Source organism: Scomber scombrus, chromosome 3, assembly GCF_963691925.1.
Source record: "Scomber scombrus chromosome 3, fScoSco1.1, whole genome shotgun sequence".
Lineage (NCBI taxonomy): Eukaryota > Metazoa > Chordata > Actinopteri > Scombriformes > Scombridae > Scomber > Scomber scombrus.
The window spans coordinates 10,224,671-10,236,496 of NC_084972.1; the positions used below are offsets into that span (position 1 = coordinate 10,224,671).

At 39.9% G+C, this 11,826-nt stretch overlaps 2 protein-coding genes across 5 annotated transcripts in view; both read left to right on the forward strand.

The window, feature by feature from the left end:
* The window catches only part of ndrg3a (ndrg family member 3a), a 33,044-nt gene extending 27,192 nt beyond the window's left edge, over window positions 1-5,852 (forward strand). For all 3 annotated transcript variants that reach the window (XM_062416302.1, XM_062416301.1, XM_062416303.1), the window contains 9 exons: window positions 599-685; window positions 1,492-1,548; window positions 1,893-1,996; window positions 2,137-2,202; window positions 2,300-2,351; window positions 2,479-2,526; window positions 2,643-2,678; window positions 2,774-2,825; window positions 4,738-5,852. In XM_062416302.1, coding sequence (XP_062272286.1) covers window positions 599-685; window positions 1,492-1,548; window positions 1,893-1,996; window positions 2,137-2,202; window positions 2,300-2,351; window positions 2,479-2,526; window positions 2,643-2,678; window positions 2,774-2,825; window positions 4,738-4,910 — 675 coding nt within the window. In that variant the 3' untranslated portion in view covers window positions 4,911-5,852. The remainder of the gene's footprint in view (window positions 1-598; window positions 686-1,491; window positions 1,549-1,892; window positions 1,997-2,136; window positions 2,203-2,299; window positions 2,352-2,478; window positions 2,527-2,642; window positions 2,679-2,773; window positions 2,826-4,737) is intronic.
* Window positions 5,853-7,460: 1,608 nt separating this feature from the next.
* On the forward strand, window positions 7,461-11,644 carry sla2a (Src like adaptor 2a). Of its 2 annotated transcripts, XM_062416138.1 has the most exons (8): window positions 7,461-7,693; window positions 8,225-8,337; window positions 8,425-8,524; window positions 8,615-8,701; window positions 9,168-9,271; window positions 10,160-10,312; window positions 10,412-10,544; window positions 11,044-11,644. In XM_062416138.1, the coding sequence occupies exons 2-8, from the start codon at window positions 8,265-8,267 to the stop codon at window positions 11,165-11,167; spliced, it is 774 nt and encodes a 257-aa protein (XP_062272122.1). In that variant the 5' UTR covers window positions 7,461-7,693; window positions 8,225-8,264; the 3' UTR covers window positions 11,168-11,644. The 2 variants fall into 2 exon arrangements, with proteins under 2 accessions (XP_062272122.1, XP_062272121.1); XM_062416137.1 differs by lacking the exon at window positions 11,044-11,644 and having other exon boundaries at window positions 10,412-10,726.
* The last annotated feature ends 182 nt before the right edge of the window (window positions 11,645-11,826 follow it).

Sequence of the window (11,826 nt, forward strand, 5' to 3'; positions counted from 1 at the left end):
GAATAATGAAAGGAGAGGATGGTGGTCAGGGTTAGGAGAGGAAGGTGTGTGGGGGATTAGGATTTGTAGCTCTGGGCACTCTGCGAAGCGTCTGCTCTTGTTTACAATTAATGAAGAAAATTGGATTTTAAAATGGGTTTTGCCTTAACTGGCTTGGAACAAAATGTGTTTACTCTTGATAGATTTATAGCAGCTGTTGTTGCATCGCATTTGCATTGTGTTGAAAGCAGCTTCCGCAGTATTGTATGGCTCTCAGATTTCCCCAGACGTCCTCTTTCTTTCTTCAGGCAATTTCAAAACCGCACCCTTTCATTTAGTAGCCTGGGATTCCATCTTCAGTCTTTGATTTAAGGGAGCAGATGTGTCCTGGTCTCCATCATGTTAGAAAGCATTGCAAGTGTTTTATCCTGCAGTTCAATTCCAACATTTTCACTGTGAAGATGTAAGATATGCATAGAATAAACCACTCTGTACACTTACAAAAGAGTGGAGACTAACTCATCATCCAAAAAAACTGTAAGCACACCACAGCGCACCAAATACTAGATAACGCCCTCATTTGTCAAAAAGATACTGATGTGAGTTCTTCCCTTCCCAGCTGAACAACCCCACCCTGGTGGAGGGGCTGGTTCTTATCGATATCGACCCGTGTGCTGAAGGCTGGATCGACTGGGCAGCTTCAAAGGTTGGTATAACTACTGCTCTATAAGCCTGGAGAGACTTCAGCATTCTGCGCCATAGAGCTGTAGCTTTAATAATTCACCCACCATTTCAGTTCACTTTCTAGTGTTTAGTTAGGTTGTGATTAATGAATGCAGTTCAGAGTTCAGCCACCTTCCTTTATGCTCTCCACACTTATAATACTATTTTAAGATCACTTTTGCATGTTATTTTATGCCCACTATATGCCTTCTATTGTACTTTTACATTATCTATATATTATTACATATTCTTTTTTTTTTTGAGTTAAAGAAATAAAAGAAATCAAATAGTGTTAGAAGCATGGACACTGACACAAACTCACCTTTTTGATCCTGGACTTACTCAATGTATTTTTACTTCAAAAAAGACAGACAGGATTCATTTTTTTCAAGTTCTTAAAAGATTTGGACGTAATAGCATTAAAATCCCTGGCAGGGGCTCTAATCCTGTGTTAATTTGACTATCCCTGCTGGTTTTTGGTCCGGTGCTCTCTAAAGTTAATCAAAAATACAAATGTGTCAAAAGAGCACTAAATCTGGTGTTGACTCATTTGGATTTGTTTCGTTTTTAGTGTAACAAGTACAGAACATGATGGGTCATGGGATGGGATTTAGATTAAGATGGGGTTTTTTCAGGCTTTTACTTTTATTTGCATACAGTGTGGAGAGAGAGAGCTATGACATTCATCTATTCTCCCATATACATAAAATCATTTCTTGACATGCCACACTTTTTTTCTCTCACTATTATTTAATATCAGACCCTAACTGTCCTTTCTCCTGTCCACAGCTGTCTGGATGGACCAGTAACTTGGTGGATATCATCATGTCTCACCACTTCAGCACTGTGAGTTTCAGCCTGTAAATGAGGGATCGTTAACCTTTTTCATTGACAGTGTGAAACAGTATCTGAACCTCGGGAGGATTTGCTTGATTTCCCTGGATACCTTTACCTCATCTCACTCACTATAACAGACATTACTAATTATTCTATTTATATCCCGTCAGATACAGAGGCTGTTGGATTGTGACATGTAGATTACAGACTGAGTTTGTAATAACTGAAGCTAACCACCTGAAACTAAGCACTATCAGTTGTTATACACACCCACAGAGTGTCTTGGCATGAATTGTTTGTATGATTAATGCATGATTTAAACATGGAGTAAACCTCTTATTTCAATTCTCCAGGATGAGCTGACAGAGAACCAGGAGCTTATCCAGACCTACCGCCTCCACATCGCCCAAGACATCAACCAGGACAACCTGGCCCTCTTCTGTGGCTCCTACCAATAGTATGATGCAATATACTATTTATTATTTATGGGTGACTGACAAGTCATCTTACCATATCACCTTACGTAGCAGATAATCCACTCAGCTGTGTTTGTGGTCCAGCTCCACTAACGGATCACAATTTTTCTCCCTGCACCAGCCGTCAGGAACTGGACATCGAGCGGCCAATCGTAGGCCTTAATGAGGACACCGTCAACACACTAACGTAGGTTTTGAGACTACTCAAATGAAAAATTTGTCTTTGAGTGCACGATGTGATTTGAGAATATATTTACACCTCATTTATTTGTCCTTCCATCCAGATGCCCTGCATTGCTGGTGGTTGGTGACACGTCACCTGCTGTGGAGGCTGTGGTGAGTTATACTCCACTCTGTAACTCTCAGTAATGTAAGAAGCTTTGGGAAGGATTTGCCAAAGAGCAGCATTTGCTGTTATTTCTATTTTTTGCATTCAGTTGTAAACTCTTGTTGGTGTTTTCAGGTGGAGTGCAATTCCAGGTTAAATCCAACCAAGACCACACTGCTAAAGGTGACGCTTCTGTAACATGTTTTATATCACGTATGATTGGAGGTTTTTTGTGTGTGTAAAAATGAATACAAATAGACTAAGAAACTGTGTTCTGATCATGTTTTCTGCTCTCTCAGATGGCTGACTGTGGAGGCTTGCCGCAGGTTGTGCAGGTGGGTGTTTGTTTTTTAAGACTCACACTTATGTCATCTAACAGTTATTTTTTCTAAACTGTCTTCTTACTACTTACTATTTTATCTGTTGACAGCCAGGGAAACTTGCTGAGGCCTTCAAGTACTTTGTTCAGGGCATGGGCTACAGTAAGTAAACACACTAACATATCTTTCATTATATGTGGTTTGAAAATGAAAACATCAAAATATATAATGGAACTAGGTCAAAATACTCTACATTTAATGTCCAAGAATTGTTTACAGACTAACGCTCCTCTGGGCTGAGGTCTTTGTGGTCAAGGCTTGGCTGTTTTCTTCAGTGGATTTCCTGTTGACGTGAGCGCAATGACAACTGTTGCTTAAATGAGGATTGTTATTGCAGCGGTCTCCTATGAGCTGTGGCTAAACACCCCTGCTGATGGTGTTTGGACTGTGTCCACAGCAGTGCATGAAAAGACACCGTGTGTTTTTTTGTCAGCCTGGTCACAGAGATGCAGCCTGTGGGCCTCGCCAAGTGCTAACACCATTTCCTCTCTGCTCTTTGCAGTGTGTGGTACCCACAACCCTCAGTAGGTGAGGTGTGAAGTGCTTCTAGCATGATTGAAATGGCAGTGACACTCAAGACTGTTCAATTCCTGTCAGTTCAGAGTGGGCGTTTAAAAAAATAAATTAAAAAAAAACCCTCTTTTTTTCTTCTTCTTCTTTTTTGTTTGCCTGGTGTGCTTTTCTTTTCTATCCAGAACTGTTTAATGATGCCATCTCCCAGAGAGATTGAGTGCATACTTAAACAGGCCTCCAGGTTTTTACAGTCATTCATCAGCACAGAAAACAAACAAACAAACACTATTTGTGTGAGCTCATACTGACTTGTAGTGCACCAACCAGACACTGATCCACGGATGGATGAATTCAAGAACGTAGGTTTGCTTTGCTCTGACCATACAGATGATGGCTATCTGTGTGTGTTTTTCTCTGATGCTAATTCTCTTTTGCTCTCTCCTGTTCCAAAAACCCTTGACCGTGGGATGCACCCTCGGTTGTAGCCATTATGTCAGTGTCTCAATGTTGCTTAAAGGCCATCCAGTCTCTCCCCCCACCCCTGCCCCCCGTTGAGTAAATGCCACTGCAGGATTAGAACAGATTAAAAAGAGTGTTTTCATGCAGGGAAAGTGTGGAAAATAAATCTTAACACCTCAGCATGTTTCTGAAAGCTGCTTTCCCTCATTAACACGTTGCCACAGTGTGAAATGCAAAAGGGAAACTGCTCGAGAGTGCAGCAGAAAAGATTCTAGTTTGCACACATGCCATGATTTCTTTACCTGTTGTTGTTAGCAACATCTATTTATCCTCAACAATTTAAACTGCAACAGAGACTGTTTGAATGAGAACTACACTGAAGTGGGATGAAACAACATAATAGCTACCTTTTCAACATTTCTCCCTCTTTCTTTCCTTCTTCAACCATGACTTACAGTTCCCTACGTTCTTCTCAGTCATCTGAGCAACGAATCAGGTACTGGGTTGTCAAGCAGCTGCCACTTAGAAGGCTTTGAACCCAAAACGCCCTCCAAACGCCCTACAGTGGATGAATGTCAATGTATGCATAAATTCTGTAGAGGGCACAGTTTGATATTTTGAAGAGCAGCTGCAGGTGGTGGCGACAGACAGTATTAAACGCATACTTTGACACATTCATCTCCCTGTAGGAGTTTAGTTTGCCCTCCTTTTAGCATGGATCCTGTCCTCAGTTTCCTATTTTGTTGCATGACCCGCTGGTGTTGCTTCCCGTCAGTTGAGTTGGAGTGCAAATGCTTTTTTTTTTTTTTCTCCGCTGTTATATTGCTTTGATTTTATTTCTTTTTTCCAACAATGAACATGTGCATACATTTCTGTTAAGCATCTCTTTTCAATTTATTTGATTAGTCTTCATATTTGAGAGTTGTTTGCATGGTAAGCACTTCTCATTGTTGTCATATCCGGCTATGTAAGTGCACCGAGCCTCTGCGGCGTGTGAGCGGAATATTAATACACACGTTTTCCTTTTCTTTCTTGTTTTCAGTGCCATCAGCAGGAATGACTCGTCTGGCTCGCTCCCGCACCACCTCCTCTTCCAGCATCACCTCCATGGACAGCAGTCGTAGCCGCAACAACCTCAACAGCCTGCTGGAGGGCAACGCCACCGGAGGCCTGGACAGCCAGACCAGACCCCAGACCATGGAGGTTTCCTGCTAAACCCTCCCCCCCTCTCCCTCACTCCACCCTATCCCCCTCTCTCCCCCTCCACTGCACCCTCCCATAGTAACTTATGTGCCCCTCTCCCTTCTCTCTTTCTCTCTCTTCCCGCTCCTAAGCAACGCCAGGAGGATGTGTAATGAACTATGTGATTAGAAAAAGAGGATGTAATAAATATATTAACAGATGCATATTGTTAAATATTATATTGAATACACTGTCAGAGTCACATTCCTATCAGAAACCATAACTACATTCAGATGTGTTGTATATTCAGATGCTCAAATCATGATCAACTCAACTGTCTAACCTCACCTCCTTTGTATTTATTTTTTTCACTACGTCTTTTCACTTTTGTTTTAAATGTCTTCACACACCGTAGAAATCCTCCATGCATTCTAAATAACTTTTTTTCTGTCATCACACGGTACAACACCTTCACTATGTTAACTGATGTTTTTGTTGTGAGCTCTAAACATTGATTTAGGTCTACATTGATTGTGAGTCACTGTATCTTTGTGTGTTTTTAAAAACCTGCTGCAGTGCATTTATAGAGGGATCACTACTGTAGCTGCAGAAGCAGGATTGCAGCCTGTATTTAAAACGACGACGCCAGGTAAAGCTGCGCAGTCGATACACGCAAGAACCATCATCGAATACTATAATCAAAAACATACAAGAACATTAAGTGTTTAAAGGAAACGTGTCACATTATTGTCATTTCTTTTGGATTCTTTTTGTAAACTCATCGCCTTCTTTTTCTTTCTGCTTTGTGTTGATGTTTTTGTTCAGTTGATTTAGACTTTAGTGATGTTTTAGCAACCTTTAACATGTGGGTTCTGGTGTGACAAGTATGAGTCCCTTCACTGAGGGGGCCTACTGGTGCTTCTCACTGTCTGCTGATTCAACTCATTTATATTACTACTGAATAAAGCTACAACATGAGAACATGTCTGTTTTTTTATTTATCAGTACATTATATTACAGCACATCAATAGCAAGCCCAGGTGGTTTGAATGAAAGAAAAATACAAGTGTCAGCTCAGCGTGCGCTTGCGCGTTTCCTCTTCTGTTAGTGGAAAAGTGAGGTGACTGTGGTGAGTTAGTTTCCAACCACAGTTGTCTTGTTTCCTCGCCAAGTGAAAAAATTCAAGATGAGGCGATCTATATTTAGCACACAGTTTTAAAAAAAAAACAATGGTCAGCTGTTGTGCAAGTCAGATGAGATTGACTTTCAAAAGCAAAGATAAACAGTCATTGCGGCAAAAGTGAAATGTTAATCTGACGTTCAAATCAGCAACTAAGGCTTTTCTTATCATTCTAGCTTCTCCATCATGCAGCACAGCCTGTACTTTTCCTTAACGGAACAGAGAAATGAAACTCTAACCAAGTACATTCACGGGTGGCACATTGATTTAACCTGGATGACAACTGGGGTCAGTTTTTGTGCTGTCGTATTGGATTGAAGCATCTACGGTTCTGTGTCCACCCCTGATGAACAAAAATCTAAATAATTCAACAGGAATCTTCTGTATGCAGATCTAAACAAAACCATTAAAACATACTTAGTGAGGAGTTAGAGGACACATGAATAGAAGTTTTGCAATATTTAATGAGATAAGTGAGAAAACCATTCGATAAAGATCTGACACAATGGAGAAAAATGATTCAGTTTCATTAACAAAATAGATCAGATAAAAAGGTTCTTTCCTCAGGGGTTTGGTATTAATCCACTCTGTGCTGACAAAGATTCTTTAATTGTTTCCGTCCACAGACTAAAACCTGAGAACATTTTCTCAACCTTGTTAAATTCTTAATGGCACCAGTTATTCAAATCCTTACAGCTATCCTAGATGTCAAAGAATCTGTACTGCTTAAAGCTGTACAATTACCACTGAAGAAATGACTGATTTTGAAAGTCATGTCCTTTTCACACGCAGATGATTCACATATAGACTGGTTATAAAGCTCAAAATGCCCTTCCTGCCACTCATACTGCTCTGCTACCCCTCTGTGACTCTGCAGTGTCAGCATAATGGATGGACGTGTGACTGATAAATCTTGACAGAAGTAGGCTGCCAGGGGAAGCTGCCATGCTCAAGCTGATGTTTGTTATCTGATGTTAACATCAATGGTAACATTTTAAGATGACTGGCAAAAGCTGACTGTAATAAGAGCACATGGAAAATGGTGAAATGGTATCAACAATTTCTTTTAAAGAGAATCAGCTGCAAAAATCTAAAGGCAGCTCTGATGTAGTTTTGCATAATTTGTACAAACTGTTATGGTGAAATAATGTCACCACATCATACCACATGATGGGTGTGCATCATGTACACCCATCATATGAAAAAGCTGCTTACGTATACTAGCAATACATTCCATAAACAAGTGATGCACTATGAAGCTCCACCTGAAAACAATATGCATCAGAGAGATCAACACAAGCTGTTCTGAGTCAGGATGTCAAGGTCTTGAGCGTCACAGGAAGCGACATACATAAAGGCCACGCAGGAAGCAGCATCTCTTCAGCTAGTAAACCCCCAATAAACAGCTGCGAAAACACAGCAGCCTTCATGGGAACACAGCAGAGGAGTCTTTCAGATTGATCAGCAGGCCTGGGTGGAAACTGGAGCTTTCACATATATTACAAGCATTCGTGTGAGTGTGTGTGCTGAAATCAGACGGATATCTTTCAACAATAAGACCTGGAATATATCTGCTGCTCTGGGAAGGATCTGTCTAACTTCTGGGCGAACATTTTAAATACAAGAATTGAAGGAGGTGAGTATTTAATTGCAATAATGAGGATCTTTTGCTTTTTTTTTTTTTCTTGTTTACTGATTTTTTTTCTTGTTCATTGATCTGACTTTTACCTACAGAATATTAATTAACCAATTACATAAATCACTTGTATAATCTGTAAAATATCTGTTATTGTCACCTAGCAATGATCATGCAATGTAAATTAATTGAGGAAACAGTTGTTTTTTTATTACTATTTATGACCTTACCGCTTCTAATATGAAAAAGTAATTTGCATCATGTAGAGAAAAAAACCCCCTCATCTCTCATGTGAAGTAGATCTTATTCCTTGCACACATGCTGGATGGAAATTTAACACAGGATATCAATATCTCTTGTTGTGGTTTGGCGCCTTCCTGTATCATCTAGGTTCTGTTGCCAGGTTACGAAATATCATGCAACGTATGTAGGCAGTCATAATAACTAGAGGAATAATTAAATTATGGATATATGAGTTATTGAGCACCTTTGAGGAGTGAATATTTTGTAATTATGCTCCTCATCTCTCAGCCACGAGGGCTATTTCAAATCAAGCAAGAAGCCAAAGAACATGGGGACCTGCCCCACCAGAAGTCAATCCAACCTGACAAACTTTGAAAATCCACCTGAGCCTGTATCACCAGGTAGGTTTATCTCCAAGACATCTACTCACAAAGTAAAAATAAGGCGCAAACTGAACATAATTTTAAATATCTCTTTCCTCTCTGCAGCCTCCCAGGAGAACATGATTGTGTCCCTCTGCAACTACCCGTCCTATGGTCACACAGAGCTGTCCATGCTCATGGGGGAAAGACTCTCCATCATATCAGAGTATGTGATGTAACCCTTCATGTGTTACCTTTACCCTCGATTTCACCTTAATAGATACAATTAGTCATGGCTGTTCATTCTCTCCAACAGTGATGGTGATTTCATGATGGTGAGATCCACCACCACAAACCGCGAGAGCTACGTTCCCACCAACTACACAGCCAAGGTGACACACAAGTAAGTCACTGTGATAGAGTATTAAGATGTAACTCTTATTACTGTGTGTACAAGTGTGTGTGTGTGTGTGTGTGTGTGTGTGTGTGTGTGTGTGTGTGTGTGTGTGTGTGTGTGTGTGTGTGTGTGTGTGTGTGTGTGTGTGTGTGTGTGTGTGTGTGAGAAAGCAGAGGAGTTATAAAAGTGAAATGAAAGGGGCGGGGAGTTCCCTGAAGAGTGTAGGTGAACTTTACCTCAAACAGATGTTTGGAACAAGACATTTGTTCTCTCCAGTGACATTATATTAGTCTCTGCCTCCAATAGTTTCAGTCCTCCTCCAGTGGGGAATGTGTTCTGATATTGTTCCAGGGGATTTTTCTAACCTCAAAACAACAGCATTTCTTTTTTTTTAAAGTCTGCACAGACTAACTGTCTGTCTGTTTTAACGTTGCACTCGTCTAAATGTCTCCTTTGTCTCCTCTCTGTTCAGCTGGCTGTTTGCAGGCATCAGCAGGTACAAAGCAGTGGAGCTGCTCATGCAGCCAAATAACCAGACTGGAGCCTTTATAATCCGAGAGTCAGAGACAAACAGAGGTTAGAGCAGTTGTTTCCTTTTTTCTTTATCCCCTGTGAATTGCATCATAAATATACTCTAGTATTATACTTTGAATTACTTATACTTTACTTGAGTATTTCGATTGTATGCTACTTCATACTCCCCTACATTTCAGAAGAAAATATTGTAGTTTTCACTCCACTTTATTTATATGATAGCTGTAGTTAGTTACTTTGCAGATGTGATATATTTATTGAAAAATCTAATCAACTTAAGACACAAAGGCAGTAACTAGTTGGGGCCTCTTTTCACATTTCGGATTGTTAGCAGTTTCATCAAAGACTTTTTTAACCTCCCCCATGGTTTCACATAGAAAATAGTTTGAGGCCCAAAGAGATTGAATTAACTATTATTTTACAAAAACAATACAAAGATTAGATAAAAGTATCAAACCAAATACATATAAAGGCGTCAAAACTAGTTTCAACTCGACCAGCTACAACATTAAAATGCCACGTGCACACTAATGTGTCTGAAGTCTTCTAACAATCTAATAATGTAATACATATCAAACACTTTGTGCAGAGCCAGTACTTTTACTTTTGATACTTTCAGAACATTTTGCTGATTTTGAATGCAGGACTGGAGTATTTTTACATTGTTGCACTAAATAATCTGAATAATTCTATCACTGAGATTTAGTACATAAAATGAAACTTAAAATACAGTGTGGTGTTTCCAATAAAGGTTCAACTATCTAAATAATTCTCTTGTAGAAATGACATGCATTATAATGCAGCTTATTATTGGAATGGCTTAATTAATTTTATATTGATAATTATAACAACGATAATTACTAAATGAACATCAATTGATACAAGCCGTGAAGTTTAACAGCTGCACCTGTGTGTTATTTCTGTCTGTAGATTGTTACTCGCTGTCAGTCCTGAGGAGAACCAACACTTCTTACCAGGACAGTGTGAAACACTACCGCGTCTCTCGCCTCCAAAACACCTGGGTGTACATATCTCCAGGACTCACCTTCCCCTCCCTGCATCACCTGGTGCAACACTACTCAGGTTTGTACCGATGATTCAATGCTATTTACTTGCCTAAACACACCAAAGACAAAGAAATGAAATTAATTCAAGTCTTCTTCTTTTTCTTTTTTTTAACAGAGTCTGCAGATGGATTGTGCTGTCGGCTGACAATGCCTTGCTTCATCCACGGTTCAGACAACGCCAGAGAATCGGCGAGGCCTATACCGACGATTATCAGGAGGCCTACTATCAACTGGAAGGACATAAGCAGGTGTGGACTCTTTCTTTCTTTGCTTCTACTGATGACTGCCACAAGATGTCACTCTGCTACTGTGCTGTACTGCATGAACCCTTGGTGTTTTCCTGGCTTTAAAACAATAGATAGATTATATTTTAGTGAAGCTCACTTATTTTCAGTTATTCAACTCTATAGTTATTTTTGATGAAGCACTGGGTCAATTTAGAGCGTTCGTCATGTGTTTGTGGCTCAAAGATAAGAGAAACTGAATGGTGAAAGAGACTCCAATTTATCCAGTTAATGACCATCAGATACAATTGTGGATGTGCTACTTATAGTTTTGAAAAAGTACATCAGTGTTCAGTGTAGCCCAAAATAAATGTGGAATTATTCAATACTCATCATCTGTCTTGTCAATGTCCAATCAGAGAATGAAGATATAAATACATGTAATCTCTTTTTATGTTTGCACACTAGTAAAAAAAAATTGCGTCATATAACCACATTTAAAATCGTTCTCTGTCTCCTCCAGGTCTGTCATCTTCAAGAGGAAGAGAACAGAGTCGGACCACTCTCTGGTGAGCGAGGGGCTGAGGGAGGCCATCAGCTCCTACCTCCAAATGACAGAAGGCAACGATCTTAGCTGGGACACTTGAAACTTGAGGAAAGACAGTTCAGCGTGGAGAGAAAGAAGCCTGACAGAGTGCAGCGAGATCAGTGAGATACTGCCCTGTCTCACCTGCTGTGCGAGTGAGACAGTGGGTGACCTCAACGAAAAGGTCGTCCACATGCCCCGGTGTGGTCTTCAAAGAACGCCCTGGGTTAGCAGGAGGGCTGAGACACTACAATGTCTTATGTTGCGACATACTGTAGAATATGTCAGTAGGAGGACTGCTTTTTTTTGTGTGTCCAAAGAGGCACACAGTGGAGATGTGAGCAGAAAATTGAGAGCCAGTGAAGCATTTTTGATTTGTTCTTGTTGTGGTATCAAATCTTTACTTGCTGTGAATGTTTCTTAAATTATAAACTAATTACATGTGCACGCAGGTTGAATGTAACATGTGAACTATATTGCAGTGTATGTGTGTTTTTTCTTTAAATTATGGTTATGTTATTGGAATCCAATAAAAAAAAGTTTGCTTTGTAATAAATGAGCAACACACAAATAACCACCGAAACACAGTCTGGCCCGTGTTTTCTTAAGTTATCATCATAAACGTTATATAAAACGTGTACACCATTGGGGTCATTTGATTCTTGCAGAGTATGTAAGTATATGAGCTGTAAGTATAAGCTTCTCTTCTTTTTTGTATTT